This window comes from Echeneis naucrates, chromosome 3, assembly GCF_900963305.1.
Source record: "Echeneis naucrates chromosome 3, fEcheNa1.1, whole genome shotgun sequence".
In the NCBI taxonomy this organism is placed as follows: domain Eukaryota; kingdom Metazoa; phylum Chordata; class Actinopteri; order Carangiformes; family Echeneidae; genus Echeneis; species Echeneis naucrates.
Genome location: NC_042513.1, coordinates 21,874,961 through 21,898,185, shown reverse-complemented (window position 1 = coordinate 21,898,185; position 23,225 = coordinate 21,874,961). Strand labels below are relative to the sequence as shown.

Genomic DNA, 23,225 nt, shown 5'->3' with positions numbered 1-23,225 from the left:
ATGAGCAGGTGCAGCTGATAAAGATCTCATCCATAAATAGAAATGAGGAACAGCTGCATTTGACTGTTGAGTGTTATGAGCTTATTTTCACACCTCTGAAGGCAAACCAAAGAGAGTATGGCGTGAACTACTGATGGTTTGCCAGTAAAATACTTCCGCTTCTTTACTAAAATGTTAAGGTTAATAATTAAAGCTCATATGTATGGATGTTTGTGTTAATAAGGCATTCATAATGTGTAAGAGAGTCAGTTCTGCACCTGTACATGCTGATAAAGGATAAAGCATTCATGGGTTCATGGTGGAAAATGTGAACTGTTAAGGGGCTGATAAAGTTTATTTTTGTTTTATAATAACCCATTAAAATGGCAGCTATATGCCTGACATGTCTAACAACATATAAAATACTGATTAATGATATTTACATTGGCTGGTCTTGCCACAAAATTCGCAGATCACAGGTCAGCCAGTTCCTTTCTTGGTGTATCTGCTCCGGAGGTTTAGAGTTTCCACATCTTAAGTTTCATATTGGACCGTGACTGGCCTCTAAACTACTTTAATAAATGAATCATTGTCATGATGTCTTACAGCACTTTTCCAAAGGCCATAAGGTCAAATGTTTAATCGTGTGTCATCCTGGCATTATATGTGTTGTAGATGGCAGAGTGGTGGCTCTTCGAGAAGTGTCCATTCCTCCAGCGGCTGATGTCAGCGTCACTACAAAGGTCTGAAAGTGGTCCTCCTGTTGTTTTACACAGAAACAGAATGTAATACGTTTAAATGTATAGACCTTGAACAAACAATGTACAAATGTAGAGGTAAATTTGCTGTTAACTCTAATATGCTCAGTCATTCAATTATTCGTGTTCAATCTTTAAAAAGAAAACAATGAGAACGTGTTTAAAAAGTGTTTGACTTTTTGCACTGTTTCTTTCACACATCATTTTATATTGTCTCTCTCTCCAGATCATCATTACCACCTTTGGGCTGAACTCTTCTGATATAATTTTCAAGGTTTAGTTACTAATTTCCCCCTCTGGCAACAGTGTCCTCAGAGAATACAGCTTTTGTTTTAAAATGAAACTACCACTATGACGTTAGAGTTGTCAGAAGCACAGTGATTTGAATACCTTTGGCTTTTATCTGTGTGCAGATAAGGAACCACCGTGGCTTTCTGATCACTGTGAACAGCTTACTCCCCGCCAACAACAAACACATGTGAGGATTATTACATTTGGATGTTTTGTTATATATCGATTGAATACATTTATTAGCACTAACTGATGCTAACTGGTAACATATATTTTTCACCGCAGGCCTTATGTCCTCGAGGTAGCAAAGACATTTCAGCATGGTAAGAATGACGTCAATAATGTCTATGAAAGGTTAGGGTTAGGGTTAGGGTTTCTTCAAGATCTAGAGAGGAGCCTGTTCTCTTGGCTTCAATAACAAGCCATTTAATCACACACTTTAGATACAAACAAAAACTATTCCAAAACTGCTATAGTACATATGACAGCTGCTTCAGAAATATAGTATTATCATTTCAGTTTTTTGTATATTATAATATAACCTGGGGAAAAGCCTTTTGACTGTGACCAACTCTTATTTTCATTGTCCCTAGTGTGTCCCAAGCCCAGAACCATTCCCATGACTATGATCAACAAGAGCATGAAGACCCGACTGCAAACTATTGACAGGAGGGTAGGGCGCAGAATAAGTAACTACCAGTGGTTTGGTAATGGCAGAGTTTACAGGATTGCTGGGAGGCAGTAAAATTTGTTTGTGTGAATAGATGTGAATAGAACAGTTAACACTTAAGACTTAACTATGAATAGTTACGTGTTTTGTAACAATCATGGTTGTGTTTGCCTGCTTTGTTATGAATACTATAATTTCTGCTCGACCCTTAAGTTAGTTTAAAGCCTTGTTATTACTTGTCAGAAGATGACTTCTACTGTTTTACTACAGATTCAGAGATTGGAGGAGCTTCTGCCTCAGATCAAACTGAGACGCACTGAAAAACTAAGCCAGGTATTTTGACTTTTAGACCTTCCCGAACAGAGGACACGATGCTAAGCAGAGCCGTGTTTACAGTACGATTGTAACCCTCGCTACTTACTCCTGATAGCATTCACTGTGGTTAAATGAATTGTATTGTTTGAATTACCGTAGTTAAATATATGTTTTCACAGATATATGTTTATGGTTCTATACATCCAGTTCCTCATGGCCTGTCTGTCTTATTTTAGGAGATTGAATGTCTCAACCAGAAGTTGAGGTTTCTTCAAAAAAGAATGCAGGTGAGACAGTTGAACATAATAAGAAATGGCAGAGCCATTATTTTAAGTGACTTCTTATTCCAGCCGTTTGTGTGGTATCTGCATCCATCAATCTAACTGTATTACGTTTTCATTTTGTCCTCCTGCTCTGTTACAGGTTGCTGACTCTCATAGTTGGAAGGGGGTGCTATCCAGGGCCCCCTTGTGGTAACCTGGTGGACAACATTTCCAGCTGTTTCTCTACTACATGAATTATTTACAGTAGACATGATCAACACTAGATCAGGGTGGATTATAATGTCACTGACAATTTGGTGTACGTTGTAATAAAGCGTATCTCACCCACTGATCAGCGTGTCTGAACTTCAAATATGTTGAACAGTGAACAGTAGTTGTCACAGAAAATGACAGAATCCATTCAAATTATGCAGTTAATAAGTCAATAAATAATTGACTGTGTATGGGTGGGGGAATTTCCTGTCAACGGTTTTACAGACATCTAATTTAGTATTGAGATCTGTGAAAAAAAATGCCTTTTGGGCTTTAGGGAATTTTCTGCTTCAATTTCACAAGTGGTCCCTGGTGTAAAATGGCAGCCAGGCCCAGAGGTCAAATAACACACCCATGGTATGTTCAAGATGAGCCATTTCTATTAAAATGACAGGAATTTTTCTTTTTTTCCCCCATTATTGTAAAAATCAATTATTAGACACAAAATGAGCACAAAGGGGGTGACTCAAAGGTGCAAAGGAGAAATGAAACTACACACTGCATTAGATTTTTAATACAGCATGTTACACAATCAAATACAACTGAAGATGGTATTATAAAAAGATTCATATAAATAAAGATTATATATATATCTCACAACAGATGGTGGAAAAGGATGCCCTAACCATTTCTGTTGGAAGCCATTAAAAAAAAAACAAATCTTTAAGAGTCACAACGATATTAAAGGGAAATTACTGGCAGGTAAAAAATGTATGCTCCCAATACATTACTATTCCTAATCCGACTTTCTCTTTGAAACACACATCCCTAATGTTTTTTAGAAAATAGAAATCATGAGTCCTTGCCAGCTGCTCAAACATCCAGCAGGTGGCGGTAGCTGCCGGAGACTCTCCGTCGGCCGGAAGCTCAAACAAAAGAAGAAGAAGTTCCGTCGCCTAGTGAAGAAGTAGATTCAGAAAATGAAGTCAAACTTACATTTAAGATTGTTTCTGTAGTCTGACTGGCAGTCATTGTTTTTTACATTTGCACTTTGGCATATTTGGTTATATCTTTATTAGACTATTATTATTACTATTATTATTATTATTGACACATTTAGCTTTCAAACCGCGCGCTCTGTGAGATGTTAGCCTGTTAGCATGTTAGCTCGGCTTCAGGCCCAGACCGGACAAAGATGAGCAAAAGGTGAATTTCTTCGGCTGGTCGCAGGCTAAATGTCTGTGAGACGGGCTCTGGTGGACTGTGCCGTGTTGTCTGTACAGGACAGCTGTTTGTTTTATCCCTGCTGCAAAGGCTGCTTCTCAAGGATTGATGTGGAGCAGCAGGACAGGACGAGGTAAGAGCACAAACATCCAGCCCGTCAAAAGTCTTCTGCTGTTCTGACTTTGGAAAATATCTACAAACTCAAAATCCAACGTAGTGAGAACTTCACCCATCTTTGACACTTTACCCCCCAAATATATCTTACAAATTAATAGATCAAAGCATGTATATAAGTCATTTTTTAAGAAAAAAAAAACAGTATGTAATGTTACATTACAGTTTAAAATGCCTTGTTTTTAGAACATTTATTGTTGAACTGAGCATTAATAAAGAAAAAAAAATACTATTTTTCTAAAAAACAAACACAAAAAAACCTTTACCCAGAGTCCATCCCATGTAAACTTGAAAATGATTAAATATTTGTGCTTTACTAACCTGAGATCAGATGTAGCTTAAAAGAAATAGATGAAAATCGTTGATGCACAATATGACACGTGGTCTGTCCACTACAGATGCAGATGTGCCAGATGTGGTTACAGCTGTGTACGGGAGCAGGTCGACTACAGGTATCGTCTGTCACTGACGGTGGCCCACCACACATGTATCTTTGGAGTAACAGTATTTGGGACCTGCCTCAACCCATTCTTTGGTATCCATGCAAGTGGATTACGGAGGTGAGCTGAGAATATTTTGAAATAACTACTTGTTCTGTTGACTGGTTAATTTAGTATTTTGATTTTGAAGCATGCACATCATTCTCTTTTTAGTTTTCTGATCAATTTTTTGTCAGCAAATTAAAGGTATCTTTAAATCACTCAGTTCAATCGTCAGATCCTGTTTGGATGTATCTGAATCACCACATTATTTAACTCTTATATTGGAGATTGTACACACACAGGTTTAGTTTTATTTATGACCTCATGAGATATCAACATATTAAGTTTTGGTCTAGTTTCTGTGTAGAGTGCTTCAAACATAGAATGATCTGGACCTGGTCTGCACAGAATATTTCTACTGAACTGTTGCTGCCAAGTTTGGTGATACAGCTATAAAGCAAAACGTATTTTAGCCCTTTTTAATGAGGGATTTTTCAAAAGCTCATCTTTTATCCTGCTATGTAAAAAGTTGAAGCTGCCACCCTGTGGCCTGACCCCAGATAAGCGGATGAAGATTGTGGTGTGACTTTTTGTTGTTTTTGTCAATTGGTAGATTGGTGGAGAACATGGATGGGCCGGTTGGAGCACCAACTAAAGCCACACTCTTGATGAAGGCTGTGAAAGACTGTTTCATTGGAAGACATTTCATTTTTGGTATAAAGGTACTAATGCTTTTGGGTATTACATATAATAGCTTGTGCAAGGCATATTTTAATACTAATGCTGATTTGAACCACAACTAAACTAAGTGTATTCGAGAAGACATTTCTAAGCTATTATAATTAAAGCTAGAAATAAATAGTTTAAGCCTTAACTGTGATTTGTGCGGCTGTGCATTCCAGTTTTACTCCAAAAACAGATAAATTCATTAGTGTTTGTGACATATTAACTGGAAAAAAAACTTTTCAATTTATCAAATAATTGTTTCTCCTCTTTACCTGTACAATATATGTGTTTGGTTCAATTTTATTTGTTCAATGCTGTTTGATTCAAAGCATCACAAATTTAGTTTGTACCCTGAAGGTAACTGGAACAGAAAGTGGGCTCTGGTTTGGAGGGTCGGGGACAAATGTCTCCAGCGGTAGACCCCAGTTTGTCGCCAGTCAGATGATTCTCCCCAAAGCCGCAGGCAACGGAGCCTTCACAGTAGTCAGCTATTATCAAATCCTTCTTCAGAGAGCTGCAGAGTACGAGCTGGGAATGATGGACCCCAGCAAAACCTGCAGACCCCCAGAAACAACCCTGCTGTTGGCTCCTCATCAATCCCAAGAAAGCACCTTCAGCTATACATTTTCTGCCTCACGTCTTCTTTCCCTGTCACTGCAAAGGTAAGGAGCTGCAGACCACTACTCAAATGAAATCAAATCAAATCAGATTTATTTGTATAGCGCCAAATCATAACAAAGTTACATCAAGGCACTTTACACATAGAGCAGGTCTAGACCAAACTCTTTATAAAATTAGCAAGCACTTGGCGACAGTGGCAAGGAAAAACTTTCTTTAAGAGGCAGAAACCTCGAGCAGAACCAGGCTCGGGGGGGGCGGCCATCTGCCTTGACTGCTTGGGTTGTGTGTGAGTGAGAGAGATAGATAGGCATTGGGGGGAGGGTATAGGCAGGAACATGTTGCTGCATGAAGTTCATGGAGTTGACCCTCTTCCCCCTCATTACTCTTATCCTCATAATAAAAAGTATTTGATGACCGGCAGAGACTTTGGGAGCCAGACAGAAATTAGTCATCAGTGGGTTTTGGTTTGACTAAAAAATTTGAAATGAAAGTAACAACAGCATATTTTCTTTTCTGTGTAGATAGTGGATGCAAAGTTGAGACTCTGAAATGGAAAAAAGAAACATTTAAAATGGGATGAGCTTGTCTCGCTGTGTACAGTCTAGCATGCTCAAAATTACACCATGCTTATGTTCTGGAAATTCTGAAACCCACTCTCTGTTCTTTTCTTCTGCAAAGATGCCAGGCTTTTTTATAATATTAATATATATATGATATATATATTTTATAAAGATGTGTGATTTTTTTTAAATATATATATATATTTATTTATTTATTTATTTTTCAGATTTATTGACATCTATTTTTCTTTTTTTATCCAGATCACAGCACGGAGACAGCATTCTTACTCCGACCCCTCCGTGGCAACAATCACTGGGGCTAGTTACTTCGTCAGCGGAGCAGGAGGAAGACTGTAGCTCCCAGGTCAGTGCAGATGAGAACAGCCTACAGGTAGCCAAAAATAAAACCCTGCATCATGTGCTGGGAGGCTTCAAGGAGAACCAAAAAGTCACAGAGGAACGAACGCTGTCAACCCTTTTTTCTCCAGATCATTGCTCTTACAGCACTCCATCATTTTCCAAAAATCAACACACATTTACTGGTGAAGCTGTTGCAAACAGTCCCATTCTTAATCCTTGGTTTAGTCCCTCCGAGTGTGGGCAAGAAATTGTTTCACCACTCGGCTATAAGGGGAAGTTATTTTCTACAAGTCAACTCACCAAAACATTTTCGTCAAGCTCCTTGGCTTGGGAGGATTTGCCTTTTTCTGAGAGTCTTTCAGAGTTTTTGTGTGAGAAAAACAAAGAATTTGACATTGTTGGTGAAACAAAGCCATGTCGAAATGTGCAAAATCAGAGCAAAACAGTAAAAAGCAATCAGGAAATTGGAACACAAGACAAAAACATGTCAACTGTATCAGCTGTTGTTTTTGAAAGCAACACCAAGATAACAGCGAGCCAATCACGACTGCTGTTGGATATCACTAATACCCCAGCATCGACCACTGAAGGTGAGAGGCATGATCTATCTGGTAGGGTATGCAGAAACTCGGTTGGATGCGTAAACAAGAGTAAAACCAGAAGCTTTTGTTTCCACCAACATCATCAGAAGGATGAAGAAACAATTTCTCTGTCTCCAGAGAACGAAGGAGAGCAGCTGGATACCTATGACTGTTCAGCAGACCTATTCAGTAGCTCACCTGTGAGTGATACGGACACAAAGACGCTCAACCTAAATGTGGAAGCTACCAGCATGACCACAGATTTTTCCCCACCACTTACCACTCCAGACAAACAGCACCTAACAAGTGAAAATGCTAATGGCCCACATGCAACACCAAACAAGCAGATACTGAAAATGAATAAATGCATGAATGGAGACAGTTTAATTCCATCAGGCACACAAAGTCTTGAATTCATGCCTCCTGCTCAGTCCACCCCAATTGTAAAAGTATGTGTTGTGTCGGATTCTCCTGTCTCCTCCTCAATGTTTGGTTGTGAATTGAGTTCACCACAGAGTCAAGATCTGTGCACTTTGTCCAGCGATCTGCCTGAGTTGAACAGTAAAAAGCCAGCGAAAATCATTCCTTCTGTGTGTAAACGGAAACGGCTGTCCCAATGTGGGACCGAGTCTACTAAAGAAAACTTGGTATGGAACACAACATCCAGCAGACACAACCACAAATTTACCCCAAAAAAGAGTTTCTGGAAACCAGACAAGCATAAAAATCAACCACTGGCTCAGCAGCACCTGAGGAGAAGGGTTATTAACCTAGGCTCTACAGTCAGGATTAACCACCAAGGGGACTCAAGTTTTTGTGATGTAACTGCTTGTGATTATGAAGACAATGAAGTAATTGTCCCTCCTACTCCTGCAAAAACAAGAAGAAAGCAAACCGAGAACAGCAGCAGCAGCAGCAGCCATGTCAGTTGTACTTGGAAAGCTGAACAGAGACTTGGAGTTAGTTGTAAAGAAAATGTTTTGGATCTTTATTCATCATCACAGACAGGTCTGGGACAAAAAGGGAGCTGTGACAGTGAGATTGTTGACGAGGGGTGTTTGAATGGATCAAACGGCTACCTCTCTGATAATGAAAACCAGACATGTGATTGGTCTAGAGATCTATTCTCCAACTCCATGTGAGGGGTTTGCAAGATGTACCAAGATGTGTTTCAGCTGTCCCTCTGCCCATTTTTATGAACGCACCATCTAGGTGATGAATTTATTTTTATTTTATTTTATTTTATTTTTTGGCCTTTTGAATGTATAAAATGAAAATATGAAAAATTAATTGTATGCACATTTTGCACAAATATTCACTTTGACTCAAAGATAAACTGACAATATTCTGGCGGGAAAAGTCATCATTCAAGGCTATGCTGACCTTATGTTCTCGTGAATGGAATATGTCAGAATCCCCTGAGTGAATTTCAATACATCTGCCGTAAAAGTCACTCTAGATAAACTGATTAGAATTTGCTGATCAGATGTCAAGGTTGACTCAATTTATCACAAATGTCTGATAGGGTAAAATAAAGTTGAAACATTGTTATATTAAAATGGTCTCTGTCATAATGCTCAGCTAAATTCTGGCAGTTATTTATTGCTGGAGTTTCTGATCATATTTCCTTCAAGTCTAGTCTGGTAAATCAGTAATTCAGATTTTTGCATTTCAGACCAGCAACCCACGTTGTGATTGACTTTATTGCTGTTTACAGCTGTTTGTACTCTTCCACCATCATTACTGGCATCATTGAATCATAATCTTGTGTGTGCTACAAGATCAGGGCTTTTTGGTGGTAAAATGGGGACCTACACACATTAGTCAGATGGTCATAATGTCGTTGCTGGTTGGTGTGCAGTGTGCATGTCCCCAAGGCCTGCAAGACGCTGTCTCACTGTTGAAAGCCGTGCAATCCAGATTGACTGACTGTGTTTCGTGGTACTTCTATTGGCTGTACTCCTTTTAGTTGACATACTGTCCTGTTGCTATTATGTGTACTTTTGCAGGGGTGTTCTAGGGCTCACTTTGTACAGTGCCATGCCAAAGCGCTAAGAATAGCAGCCACCAAATCTCTACAATGTTCTGTATATGTGGGTCAAAAAGAGACAGCAAGATGAGGATGATGTTACATGTGTAAAAATAGAAATGGGACGAAATGGAAACAGCTGGAGTCTTGTACTGTATGTGTTGCAGCGGTTGGCATTTATTCAGGGGGGTATGAAATGATATGTCTGTGTGAGACTGTGTGGTATGTTACAGCATCTTTTTTATTTAAAATACCATGTTTTCCCCATACCAATGGCTGTTGGAGTAATTCAAAGGCATGAAATTTATTTTATCTTCACACACACCGTATCGTTTTTTCATAATTTATTAACGTAATCTGGTTGTAAGTTTGGTTCATTTGCAGTCATTACATGATTATGAGAGATGCCAATACTTTCAGCCTTGACTTTGGATTTCCATGAAATTATGGACACGCATTGGTGATCTGAGGATGTGCTTTCATGACTGCTGACTTTTAGAGTGGACTGTTTTAACAGCTGCCGGATGGACTTGAAGCATCCACTTTAATGGAGATGTTCATAGTTTCTGTGGTCAGCGTGTCTGTTCAGTACTTTAATATACATATAACATTTAAGTATTTTCCTGGCAACTAGCTTTTATCCTCACAGTGCTTCCAGCATGGCTCCAAACCATTCTCCCGTTGTCTCTGCCAAAAACAATCAAAGGGGTACCCATTCCTAAAGTGATACAAGGAAAGCTGTGCAGAATAAATGGATAAAAAGAAAGAATAAAAGTCCTTCATGCAAGTAAATAACAAAGTAATGTTCCCTTGGCTTGTGTTGCTCTTAGGTTTCTGCTTGGAAAAGAGATTATGTTAATATGAACCCACCTTGTGCATGGAAAAGAATATTAGCTATATGGGTGCATTCAACAGCTCAACAGAAATGTCCCTGTGGTGGCTTTCTTAGTGTTACTAAGCCTTGCTGTGCAGTTATTGTGATGTTTTGTCTTGAAGAGTGGGATGTCTAGAACATATCACTTTGAGCATCAGTAAAAAATAACTCATAGTAAGTCAAATTTTCTACATTAGGTACTTGATGACTTTGTAGTTTTTTGCAACTAAATCTTTGAACTTCTTTTTTAAGAAACTATAACTGATTCAGCAATAATGTCCATTCAAGACATGCTGTCATTTCCTGTTCTTGTTTAAAATGTGTTTTTTTTTTTTTTTAAATAGCTTTGACACAACAGTTATTTAAGATTAGGTCTTTAATTTTTTAATTTTTTTGTTTCCAAAATTTGCACCTGTGCTTATGTGTTTGTGTGCGCATGTGGATGCCAAGGGAGACCATCTCTGCTTTTCATGCAACAAGTACAGTACGTGAGCTATGCCACCAAGCACTCCGTGAATGGAAACACTGGATCACTTCGTGTCCACCATGTGTGGCCTCTTGCACTCTGCTTCTGTATAAAACATTATAATTGAACTTGGATAGGTTTATTTAATTGGACCAAGCACTTAAAAAAAAAAAATAAAATAAAAATCCATTTAGTTAGCATGGTCAGTGGGTAGCCCAGTGCTTTACATACTTGTAGTTGGTACCAAAATGAGCTCTGTAATAAATAATTAGTAACACATAGTTGGTGCCATCTAAATGGTTCACTATGTGATGGTGTGTGTTGTAGTATTTGTATTGCATAGTTGCCAGGGAAGATGTACTACCAGCCTGTGGACTGTTGGGGGGCCGGCTGTAACATTAGACTACCCTGGGTAAAAGGCATGACAAGCACATGGTGCGGAGGGGTGGAGGAATGGCTTTGTATGGAGTTGTCAACAAAACGTCAGCCGGGAGGCGGCTCATGCTCTTTGACAGTGGAAAGGCTTACCTATCTAGAAATAAAGCAGATGGAAATGTTTCTAGATGCATCGTGCATTTCCTCGACAGCACATCCGCAGTAGCTTGTATTCGAGTTTTAACAATGAAGTAGGAAACTCTAGGGGAGATGTGAAGCAGGAATATTAAACCATTTCCTGCCTTAATTGCAGATCCAGTTTTATAATGTGTGTGTTCAAGAGTTTTCCCTTCAAGTTGCCAGTCTGTTTCGTTAAGTGAACTCTGAACTCTTCAAGGAAAAGAGCAAAAACTGGCAGCTGCCATAGAGAATTCACTATGTATTCCATGTACTGTTTCAGACTGGCGACTTTAAGACAGCGTGGCTCTATTTGATACACTTCTGTGGCCTGGTAGTGCTTCTGTGTGGGCTGGTCTCAGTCCCTTTCCATAACAAGACTCTGATGTTAGATGCCAGTGTTCCTTAAAAGCACCTGTCCTTTTGCATCATGGCACACTCCCAGTATGAAAAGCGTGTGATTGTTTTCCGAATGAGACAGTGTGCGTAGATAGTAGACTGCAGTTATATAGACCACGAGTGTTTTGCACTCCTCAGAATTGCCGGAGAACCCGTGAACAACTCTGCACGCTACATTTTTAGTGGAGTTTTGTTGCTCCTCTCCCAATTTAACATGGAGGTAAGGAATATTTATGTCTTTTAGATCTTTGAGCAATCTGATCTAAGACTATTAAACACTTCTATGACTTTTATCTGATAAATTAACCAAGTATAAACCAAGTGTTTAAAATTTGGATCTTTTTTTTTTATAGTGCTTCTTCATACTGTAATGTATTGACAACAATAATTAATGTATTGGCATTATGCAAGTATGTATTTATCATTTGCTGTGTGCATTGATTTAAAAGTCCCATATTGTTGACAGCTTTTTATATATTTTAAAGTAAGTATGTGCTATATAAATATTGTAAAAGTATCATTGGTCAAACAATGTGCTAAGAAGACTGCAGTTTAATCATTGCTGCCCCATTAGCCCCTGATGTTTCTCATTGTCAGGTCCAAACTAAACATGAAAAAAGTATTGCTAGATAAACACGTTTAAGAAAACTAGCAAGCTACAAGCCACCAGGCCATGGGCCAATATATGAACTTAGCCTTCCATGAATATTAATATTAGAGACCAAAAATTTTTTTTTTCTGGAATGACAGATCATTTTAGTTGGAATGAGTCTGTTTGGTAATTACTGACACTGCCAGTGAGTTTTACCACATGTCCTGTTCTTGCTAGAGCTCCAGAGAGATGCGGCAGGGAGGTACGATAGTGAGGTGAGTTTTGCTGCTTTAGACTACAAAATATGTTCTTAGAAATATCAAGACTTAAAACAAATATGGGACCTTTAAACTGACTGCAGCATAGGAGAGAAAACATCTTGTGTTTGCGCCCTCCTACTGTTTGTCTTTCAGTGACTTTCTCCTCTTTGCTCTTGTTACCAAAGCTGAAATAACTCTTTCTGACTGATCTCTGACTTACCTTTGTCCAGGTAATTAGCAGCTACACAGCATCACTGTTGAAGAGTCTGAACCTCCAAAGGGAACAAGCTCAGTTTTGTGACTGCGTACTCAGACAGAGACAGAGCCCAAGTCAACTTTATCCTGCACACAGGTGAGTGACATAAACTGTTTATTATTTTTGCGAAAAAAGACACCTCTATTTCTATTTTGAAGAAAAGATAGCCTAGTTTTTATTCAGCGTCTCACCTGTAGGGGCTCTTTGCTCCCACAGGTGTGTGCTGGCTGCTTCCAGTCCTGTGCTGGCATCTATCTTGTCTTCGACTGGGGCCCTGGTGGAACTGCAGGCACCGTGTCTCTCTGGATCTGTGCTGGCACTTGTTTTGGACTATATCTATACAGGGACATTGCCTTACATTTGCAGCCATCAAAATTATTGCAATCTGCTCGGTGCCGCCTGCCACCTGCAAATGGTTGAACTGCAGGAGGCTCTCAGGGCTTGGCAAAAGACTGAAGGGACTGATGGAGATAAAAGAAGTGCTGAGAATCAGCCTTATAGAGAAATCAGCACGAATAAAGCAAACTTCTGTACTCAGCATGCACCTACGATGTACTGCGGTGATTTTCAAAGATGCAAAGAAACAGACACTCAGCAAAGCTCGGCAAGCTCCCTGGAGAGAAACAATCATCAATCTTCTGCCGGTGTAGAAACGTGTGCTGAAGCTCGGATGCATTCGGTCAGAAGAGACTCCTGTATTAAAGGTATAGAAACACATCTGTGTGGTGCAAACAATATAGACAGTGGAAACATCAGTGGAGTGCATGGGATATCTGAAGAGTTGGATGAGTTTCATTTGCCTGGCAATACAATACCAGCGACTTGGCAGAAGAGGCCAGAACAGAATCTACTGAGAGCAGGTGTTGACAGGAAAAACTCCCGTCCATCCTGTTCTTCCTCCCCACATCCATGCTCTGGGACGGTGCCTGTCATCTGCCACAGCAGCAGGGCAGCCACCCTTCAGCTGGCAGAAGTGTCCTCGGTGCCTCCTTACCATCCGGTATCTCAGCTCTCGGTCATTTGCAGCAGATCAGCAGTCCCAACATCACAAATCAAGGATGTTGTTCAAGATGTTGCTACAAACCACAGAACTCAGGAGGAAGTACAGACTCAGGATAACAAAAACAATAAAAAACACACTGAGACGCAGATTTGGGGCCACCAGAATGTCTCAGACCAATTTATAATTCAGGATGTGTGCTCCAAATCCGGGACAGATCATTGTGACACGGTAGAACAGGATTATAACAGCAGCAGTCGAAATGATTTTATCCAACAGAATGATCAGCCTATGGACAACGGATCATCCCACATTACTGATCATAACGACCGACATGCTCATTGTGAATTATTTCAACAACAGAATCGTAAAGAGCATTCAGTGTCAGAGAATGTGGTCTGCAATGACTTCATCAGGGGATTTAATAAGCAAACTGAGCTCAGTTTTGATGATGTGCATTCCGTGCGTCAGTCAGTGGACCGCTGTACGCCAGCTGCAGCAGAGGCGCTTTCTTCGGACTCAAGAACTGTAGTTCCACTTCCTATGCAGGACTCTGGGAATGACTCTCCATGTGAGTACTTTCGTTCTGAGGGAGGTACCAAAGATGAGCACAGTTACTCCATTAGGTGCCTGTCAGGAATCAATAGTAGTGTCCGTAAACCTGAGACCAGTTGGGACCGAAACACACAAGATTCTGTCTTCAGTCAACATGAAAATGAGTTGGACAACAGCGACACAGTTATGAAAGATGAGAGACTCAGTGCTGATGTGAGTTTACCTATGTGTAGCACACAAGAACCAAGTTTGGGGAATATCACTAGAGGTCTTGCCTTTGAACGCTACACATCTCTAGAAATGGAAAGAATGACAGACAGTGAAATCACAGAGCCGCACTCAACTTTTACAATGCCTGTGGACAGCGGTCTGTCTGCGGGGCAGTTATACCACGGCCATCTTCATTATCACTGCCTACCCCAGGAGGACTCTGATCACAAACGCTCCCACCTCGGCCAAACTGATCATACAGAACAGTCCAGCAAAGACGAGGAGGAAGAAAACTTTTCCAGCCCAGCACACAGGAAGCACGTTGCCAAAAGGACACGAGACCAGGTTCTACTACTGGACATTAGCACCAAACCTGCTGAGTTGTTAACAACACACAAACATAAATCTGACAAGCAAAACAAAAGGGACACATCTGGGACTGGAGTCAGAAGTATTACCAAAAGGCAAAAGACTGAAGCGACATCTGCAGCAGCAGCTAGCAAGAGAACAAATCTAGCTGAATTAAAATTTTGTGACAAGTATTTTGACGAGATATCACACACAAGACTATCTGAGGTTGTGGACACTAATTTTGGAGAAGGAAAAGAGCACAGCAGGCTGAGAGCTGATTTGCGTGATGCCGGGGTCATGGAGGAGGTTTGTAATCCTAAAGAGGATGAGAACTGCAGCATTGCCCTGACAGCCTGTTCTTGTCTGGCATCCAGCTCATCTACCTTGTCTCTCTGCATAGCTCATAGCCTTTCAGTCAGCACGCCAACTAACGTTTCATCTCATCTGTCAACTCCTTTGCACCAGCCTTTCCAGTGTTCCCTGTGTGACCGTTCCTTCAGCCAGCGAGGCTCTCTGAATAGACATGTGCGGAGCCACCTTGGCGTACGGCCCTTCCCCTGTCCCTGCTGTCCTATGACCTTTTCACGACAGTACCGTGTCACAGAGCACATGCGCGTCCACCAGCGTTGCACCCTGGGGATCGACTTCCACAAGCCCCCTACTTCCTCCATCTGAGGCAAGGTGGAGAAAACAAAAAACGGTTTTGCCTTTTTACTTTAGTATGATTCAAATGTTTTCATTTGTTTTCAGTAGGTTAGAGAAATTATGATTTTCTTCCACATTTTGTGTATACACACAAAATGGAGGAAAATTAAGATATTTTTGAGGTTTGAATCTCGGATTCATTTCATGTCTGGGTGTTTATGTCATCTTGAGGCCAACAATGTAGTTAATACTGATAACACTGTAGAAAGTAAAAAAAATATATATATAGTAAATAAATTATTAATTAGTTTTTGAAAAATGTAATCAGTATTTTTATGTTAATGACTGAACACATGATCATTTTCTTATGTGAAATGGGCTACGATGAGATTTTTGTCTTATTTAGAATAGAATGTGGAGACCACAATTTTAGCTGTTTGCTACCTGACAAGTAACAAACGGCAATCCTAATGACTAGGTGACGAATGTAGTGAAACATTTACAATTTTAACAGCCCTTTGGGGTTAGTGAAGACCAAAATGAATGTTTAAAGTAGCAAAAACAATCTTGATGTGCATACTGTATGAAAGATGCATTTGATGACAGAGTATTAAAGAGACTTGTTACATTAAGCTGCAGCTCTACTCGGCTTCATTGATTATGGTCATTCTGAGCTTATTGTTTAGCTGTCCCGTGTTGTGTTCCCTCTCAGGGCTCTCATAACTCCATAAATACTTTGTTACACTAGTTGCTCAGCTCCGAGCACGCAATTGCTCATCAGTGTTCATCAGAGCTGAGCATTCAACAGCTAATGAGCCATGTCTGTCAGGTTTTTGTAGAGATGACAGAGAGAGCTAAGAGAAAATAAATTTTGACACACTGAGAGCTTATTCTCGTCGGTGACTATAGATAAAACAATATGTTTGCTGGGGTCCAAATAACTCAAAAGGCATTTCGATACCTGATATACTAATTGCTATTACTTTGCTGTAGTAGGACTGAAGCTCTCTGGGCATTTCAACCCCTGACCTTTGTAACCCCAGAGAAGGTGACTTACTGTTAGTGCCACCTTTAATCAGTCATGACCAAATACTTGGCAAACACTGAGTAAGAAAATTGCAAGAGGCTTGAAATTGTATCATTTTAAAACATCTACATGTAGAAATTCTTTAGAATATTTATTTGTCAGAATAGATGTAGTAGATGATGTACACCAAATTTCATGTGTGAAATGAGCAGTCTTTGTTATGGGTTTAGTTTTAATTTATTAAAAATAGGCCAAGATGCATGAAATTTAAAGATTAATACGTTTTAAACAGTACGGTATTGTTTAATCTTATCATGCTGAGAAAATGTTGATAGCATATTCTTTGACAGCTTTACATTCTGATCACCTTTAATCAGTAGACAGTATAACTAATCACAAACACTCCATCAACATTGTTTTCACTGAGAGCTTACAGTGGCATACCCCATAACAACAACATAAGTGACACATCAAATTACTACCTATGGTATTTGAGTATACGTCGTCGATCTTCTGCAGTTTGCAGCAACTTGGGAAACTTCCCTTTCATGTATTACATACCTGTTTAGACTTTGTAGGTTTTCAAACTGTGATCATAAACTTCCTTAAAACGCATTGATCGAATTTTAAAATCAGTTTAAATGCATTTCCATTCCTTTATTTATGCATGCGATTTTTGTCATTTGTTTATTGGAGTCCACATGATGTGTAATCTTGAAGACATTTGACATTTCCTTTATAATATTAATAGAGCCTGATGTACACCATAGGAAGGTATGACAAGATACAGTCCTTCTGCACTAAAAGTGAAAATGTGTCGTTAAATGTATTTTCTTACGATAGCGTTAAATAATAAAACCTACCAGAGATTCATTATAAAGTTTCTTCTTTAATCTTATTTTGTAAAAGAGATGGACTCTTTGAATATGGAGATGGATGAATATGTTTTTCCGTAGTTAGTAGTTGGATTTTATAGATATATTTATTCAATCAAAAACATTGCAATCCCTACAGAGAGACTTAAAAGCCATGTTTCACATGCTGTTCCGGCACAGTTGCTGCTGAAACATGAGCTGACATGGTAAATAAAAAATAAATGTGCCACCGATGCCCACGAACTGTGCATGTTCTGCCAAAAATTTCCAAACTTGTTCTCTGAGGATAGTTTGAAGGTGAAAAGGATCACATTAGGATAGAAAAAGCCTCAAGAGCATTTCACCCTGAGTGACATGTTTGTGGTTGGAGTTGTTCACATTGCATTTCATGTTTACATGTTACCACAGTTGTTTAAATACTAATCTCTTTATCTTATAAAAATCTATTTTATAATTGGTTTGGATGGCCAAATATTTATGCTTTAAAGCGCAATCAAGATGATTATGTTCGAAGTTTGTATTGCTCCTGGAATTATAAATCTTAATTAGTGGTTAATAATTTCTTGAATACTAATACTTAAGTAGGTAGTGAAACAGTTTCCTGATAAGAAGACTAAATACTATTTATGGGTTACACCAATGAATAAACTGGAGATTTGGGAATAGGAACATAATAGAGACCTGGAAGCAAGCTGATCAAATTGGAGTGACTGAGGATTGAAAGCAAAGTAAATAATGCCATGCTGCCTGAGTATAAACACTAGTCAAAGTGAAAATTTTCTCAATATTGGCCCACGACTGATCTATTAATGACAAAAATAAATTGAGAAAAGCAGCAACATCCTTTTCCCACTTAGAGCCTGCCTTTGGCTGATGACTGAACGCAGTTGTATGTTATTATATTGTTTCAAATAGCTCATCGGGAGACTAAGACCTTTGTACTGTGGTGCAGTAGAGTAAACATAACGTGGACTGCAGAGTAAGTATTGGTTAATCTTCTATACAGTGGTGGAGGTTTGATGCCATCATTCAGTTCACTCTATGGGCTAAAACATTTAAAAGAAGGAACTATGCTGATTACTTTGAAATTTGTGGTGTGATGTAGTTTTCTGTAACATGGATTTTAACATGGTGTCAGTTTGTGCTACCAAAGGTCATTAAAGCATGCATAGGTTAATAAAGCTCACTTATGATTCAGTGAATGTTACTCTCCTACAGGACTGGGGGGGCTTAACAAGGGAGATACATTTTCCCGAGGAGGACCAAATCAAAGCATTCATGAGGTCATCTGTCCCATCAAATCTCTGATGTTTGAACAAGAAGTTGCCTGAATATCAGTGCTGTTAGCAAATACTGATGGATCGTCTAGAATGACCACAACATGTTGATAACAGGTACATTTAAGAATCCCATATCACATTTTTCCCGCAGAGAAAAATACTATATCTGTATGCTTCCCATTCCCTCTCTCTGTTCAGCTTGTCCAACCGCAGGCCTCCAACTTGAGCTGGTCATTCAACTGGAGTCTCATTTGGTGCTACAGTCATCATTACGATGGCCTAAAGGGAAGTGAAAGGGGAACTCGCTTGAATGAAGTGTTGGTAAGTCACGTTGCAGCTTTTCTTTAAGCTTATACATGATGTTTCAGTGAGTGGGACCTGCAGCAGCTCCCAGTATCCTCTGTAATGTGTGTGGATGTTTTTACCTGGCTCTTTGTGGAACGTAGAGCAGCCCCAGCCAGAACTGACATTGTAATGAAAATAATTACACCAACTAAACTGTAGAATAAAAAGATTGCCTCCAAAGTCCATGCCATGGTCTGGGAAAACACACCAACATCAAACGTGTCATCGTAATATTTAGCAAAGCAATATATTCATATTTAGTGAACACATATCTATTCAGTGAAGTGCATTACACCTTTGGATAGAATTTTTTTCCAAACAGTGTATAGAGGCTAAAGTGTTTAACATTAAGTAGGTACATACTGATAAATATAAACTTAGTCATGTGAATAACAAGGAAAATAGTTTTTATTTTAATAGTTGATTTTGCCATCAAAGTTATAAAGGGGGACCATCAACAGGACAGCAAAATCAAATAAACCATAACAATAATTACCTCATAAGATGCTGTCCCTAATGGATCATCGTGCTCTGTCATATTGTCTTCAAGAAACTCAACGTGTCTGTAGTAGATGCCATGTATTAATCCAGGCAGGAGTTGCAAGATTGACCAAAACAGCCCCAGTATTGTCACAATACTCAGAGCCAGCGATATGGTGACCTACGCGTGGACACCAGCAGAGAGAGATGAAGGACAAACAGGCAGCAACTTACAAATCCTGGAAGTACTTCAGTGGCAAGAAAAAGTATATGAACTCTGAGCAACGTGGTTTTCATCAGACCTCACCCAATGTGAGCTGGGATTGGCTCCAGCACCCCCTGCAGCCCAGAAACAGATAAACAGTAGAGAATGAATGAATGAATCAATCAATCAATCAATCAATGTGCCTAACATTGATTGGACTGCAGACTTGCTCAGTCCTGTTCCAGGTATCCATGCATCCATTCATCTTCTACTGCCGATCTGTTTCTGAGTGGCGGGAGGATGCTGGAGCCAATCCCAGCTCACACTGGGCGAGTCCAGGTATCTACTCATCCAATATTCATCAGAGCCAGTCGCTGATGTAGATACAGTGACAGACAACCATTTACACACATTTAGCTGCAGGCAATTTTAGAACGACCGACCTCGTGCTGTAACAGGAAGACAGCATGCACAGGGAGAAACGTAGAAAAATCCCAGACCCTGGATTTGATCCCTGCTGCGGTGTGCTAACCACTGCACCACCGTGCCATCTTCTAAGTGAACTTTCGAGAATGTCATCAGCTGAGGTGTTGATGTAACGTTTCCAACTTATATAATCACAGTAATTTATATGTGATAAATTCAATTCTGTTTGTCTGTCATTGCAATTTTGATGAAGCGCTCACCTTTTTATATATTTATTCATAAATAACTAAATTCCGACTGGTTCATTACTTTTCCTTGCCACTGTACACAGATAAATTCAATAGCCCTGCAAAAAAAGTCGTTGACACCTACATAAATTACAGATTAATTATTATTATTTTTGGTATGTGTGGTTTCCAGGTCACAGTAGCAGAACTGCTTAGACCCAGACCATTTTTAAGTCTTTAAACATATTTGAAGACGGATTTTATTCAGCTGTCTTCTCTGCAGGGCCATGTATTTTTTTCCCAAAAAGAAACAGAGCTTACTGTTTTCTTGGTTGGATTGTGCTCTGTCAGAACATACAGAATCCCACACATGATGTACTGTGAAAGGAGGAGAAGAAGAACTGTCTTATTATCTTTTCCTTGTTTTTGGCCACATACTATGTATTATTATCTTCCACTCAGAGAATAAATTAAAATCCTGAAACCAATATGATCCGAGAAATATAAATCCTCTTGTTGAGCTACCCACCAGTATTCCCAGCAAGAATCCAGGTGGGATCATTGTTGTGAAATGCTCAGAAGTTGCTTGTTTCATCACAATGGAAATGATAAAAAAGGAAGTGCCCAAGATCAGCACAATAACCTGAGAGGAGATCAAAAACAAACATAACCTCTCGATTGCTTGTTTCTTTCTTTTCTCTAACAAAAGAAGCATCACTTGTCGTCATCTGAGAATAATGTTAAACAACAATTTGTGTTTGTGTGTGTGCATCTCACGCCGATAGTCTTTGGTTGCCCCTTAATGAAGCGGTGTAAAGGCTTGCTGCCCCCCACCGTGGTGCCTTGCACAGTTGCATTACTCCCCAACGGCTCAGTCGAATGAGAGGCCTCAGCAGACATCTTTAGACAAACACACAGAAACAAACTAAACACACTAAAAGATGAACACACTAAAAGGAGTCAGGTTTAGTTGGTAAACAACATTTTTGTGTGGTTGTTTTTGGCACAATTTAAGAAATTTTAAGACCTACCATTAATTTCTTTTTAACATTTCAACCATTAGTGCTTTTATTATAGTAAAAAGAAGTCTTCAAACTAAACACTGGACTTTCTTTATTTAGCTGTACTCAGCTGTTAACACTGTGCCACATAAAAACTAATACAAGGACAAATGTGCAGTAAAGGTTTCGTTACTGAAGAGTTATACTCATGAAAATATGAGCCGAACTGTCAAACATTTTATTAGAATCAGCTCTGGAAATGTATGCCAGCTGTGATTTCTATTTTTACTCCCCTAAATTCATTTGAAATTCATAGTGAAGTCTTATCCTCTTACACAATTTCTTGGTTCGAGCTGCATTTGTCTTTTTTTTTTTTTTTGTCCACATTAAGTATCCACAGGTTCCCCATTAAAAACAGTGAATCAACAGATCCCACCGCAGCCAATCGGTCGAGCCTCGTGAAACATGACGTCATTACAAAATAGTTTTAGAAATTTAAACTTGGTGTTATAATGTTTAAATGACTATTCACATATTTTTCTACACTTTGCATACATGTTTAAAAAAAAAAAAACCAAACACGCAGTTTACAGGTGGCATAATTTTACAGTCCGGATAAAACGAGGTTTTATCTGCTTGCAGATTAACAAACTCCAACAAATCCCGATGTTGGAATCAAAACACTTCGCTCCTTTTTGCCCCGTCAAGCGCATTAAACTGCTAATTCACTGTCAATCTGAGGCTGTTTACCAATTAAACTGAAAAGGTTATTCTTCAAAGTTATGCGAGACAAAAGAAGAGCCAGACCTCGTCCAGATGTGTAGTCGCTGCTGTCGCCTGCTGCAGTGGCTGATCACATCTGGAGCAGCGGACCACCGAGCAGCGCTGATCTGGATGTTGTGCTCCTTCAGATCAGCCGCTCAAACTGCTGATCGATTATTCTCTGGTGAGCTTCCTTTGCGGATCTTCGCGGATGTGGCAGGCAGAAGTGGAGGAATGGTAGGGATTTAAAACGGGTTTTCCGAGGGACTACTTCTTGCAGTTGCAGCGGAGTGATTTGTTGTGTGTTTAAAAAAAAAAAAAAAGTGGCGTGTCCAACAAGTAGCCTCACTCTGATCATAAATACTCCCAGCTGGTTGTTGTTAGTGTTGTTGAGTAGCATGCATTCTCTAAAGAGCTGTGTTGTTGTTGAACCCCCATTTACTTTGACCAGAAAGTGTATCTGTATAATTATGTTTGAGTGATTCTGGCTTGGAAAGGAAAGGCAGACTTTTGTTGACTTCAGCAGAAACACAGAGCAGAAACAGGAAGGATGAGCCCCTTCCCATCAGTGGAGGAGTGACCGCTTCACACATGGGGATTGAAGAAGGAGAAGGAATGTAGCTGTTGTAGAAAGAGAGGGAAGGAAAGGGAGATTGTGTTGCACAATGTGTGCTTTGTGTGTCCTCACCTTTGAAACAGATTTAAAGGAAAAAGGTCAGCGTGGAAATAAATGTGATCCAATGATGGTGACTGGACACAGAGGGAATGGAAAGAGTTCATTTTTTTAATTTGAAATATGAAACAGCGTGAGATTGAAGTGTTGCTTTTCTTTCCTCCCCCCTTGAAGATGCGCTGAGAAAGACACCAGAGGAGGAACTGAGCCACTGACAGCCAACAGTAGAAGAGACAAAAGGTGAATGGTGGCTGCAAAAACCTTTATGAGGAATGCAAATCAAAATAATGAGTGAAATAATTCATAGCAAACAAATTAAGTTTATTGAAAAGTTTGTCCATTGCACAGATTTATTCAAACTACTACTATTTTTTTTAACCAATTGATTACACTGCATACTGCTTAGCGTCCAAAACATCAGCTCTACACAGCACATCAACATTAAAGTCAACACAGACTGCATAATTAGTCAGGACCTGCAATCGAATCTTTCACGGAAAGAATTAGGTGATAATCAT

The 23,225-nt window shown here is 39.5% G+C and overlaps 3 protein-coding genes across 4 annotated transcripts; 2 read left to right on the top strand and 1 right to left on the bottom strand.

Annotated features, from left to right (window-relative positions):
- Positions 1–3,448: 3,448 nt before the first annotated feature.
- ddias (DNA damage-induced apoptosis suppressor) lies at positions 3,449–10,424 on the top strand. 2 transcript variants are annotated; one of them, XM_029498279.1, is made up of 5 exons: positions 3,449–3,846; positions 4,286–4,447; positions 4,983–5,091; positions 5,606–5,757; positions 6,538–10,424. In XM_029498279.1, exons 1-5 carry the CDS (start codon positions 3,725–3,727, stop codon positions 8,357–8,359), a joined length of 2,367 nt encoding a protein of 788 aa, XP_029354139.1. In that variant the 5' UTR covers positions 3,449–3,724; the 3' UTR covers positions 8,360–10,424. The 2 variants fall into 2 exon arrangements, with proteins under 2 accessions (XP_029354139.1, XP_029354138.1); XM_029498278.1 differs by having other exon boundaries at positions 5,453–5,757.
- A 114-nt stretch (positions 10,425–10,538) lies between these two features.
- LOC115041594 (uncharacterized) lies at positions 10,539–17,308 on the top strand. Its single transcript, XM_029499153.1, has 3 exons — positions 10,539–12,404; positions 12,620–12,741; positions 12,862–17,308. Exon 3 carries the CDS (start codon positions 13,058–13,060, stop codon positions 15,434–15,436), a length of 2,379 nt encoding a protein of 792 aa, XP_029355013.1. The 5' UTR covers positions 10,539–12,404; positions 12,620–12,741; positions 12,862–13,057; the 3' UTR covers positions 15,437–17,308.
- Positions 16,625–22,495, bottom strand: LOC115041595 (uncharacterized). Its single transcript, XM_029499154.1, has 7 exons — positions 22,080–22,495; positions 21,049–21,171; positions 20,801–20,914; positions 20,593–20,649; positions 19,430–19,594; positions 19,014–19,127; positions 16,625–18,867 (listed from the first exon to the last, which is right to left on the bottom strand). The coding sequence occupies exons 2-7, from the start codon at positions 21,169–21,171 to the stop codon at positions 18,820–18,822; spliced, it is 621 nt and encodes a 206-aa protein (XP_029355014.1). The 5' UTR covers positions 22,080–22,495; the 3' UTR covers positions 16,625–18,819.
- Between the last annotated feature and the right edge of the window lie 730 nt (positions 22,496–23,225).

Excerpts from the sequence above, each read along its gene's own strand:
- LOC115041595 (XM_029499154.1), bottom strand. The coding sequence starts at position 21,171 with ATGTCTGCTGAGGCCTCTCATTCGACTGAGCCGTTGGGGAGTAATGCA. Across the intron at positions 20,915-21,048 it reads GGCAACCAAAGACTATCGGC|GTTATTGTGCTGATCTTGGG; the intron begins GTGAGATGCACA and ends ATCTCCTCTCAG. Across the intron at positions 18,868-19,013 it reads TACGTTCCACAAAGAGCCAG|GCCATCGTAATGATGACTGT; the intron begins GTAAAAACATCC and ends ACTTCCCTTTAG.
- ddias (XM_029498278.1), top strand. The coding sequence starts at position 3,725 with ATGTCTGTGAGACGGGCTCTGGTGGACTGTGCCGTGTTGTCTGTACAG. Across the intron at positions 4,448-4,982 it reads CATGCAAGTGGATTACGGAG|ATTGGTGGAGAACATGGATG; the intron begins GTGAGCTGAGAA and ends GTCAATTGGTAG. Across the intron at positions 5,758-6,537 it reads CTTTCCCTGTCACTGCAAAG|ATCACAGCACGGAGACAGCA; the intron begins GTAAGGAGCTGC and ends TTTTTTATCCAG.
- LOC115041594 (XM_029499153.1), top strand. The coding sequence starts at position 13,058 with ATGGTTGAACTGCAGGAGGCTCTCAGGGCTTGGCAAAAGACTGAAGGG.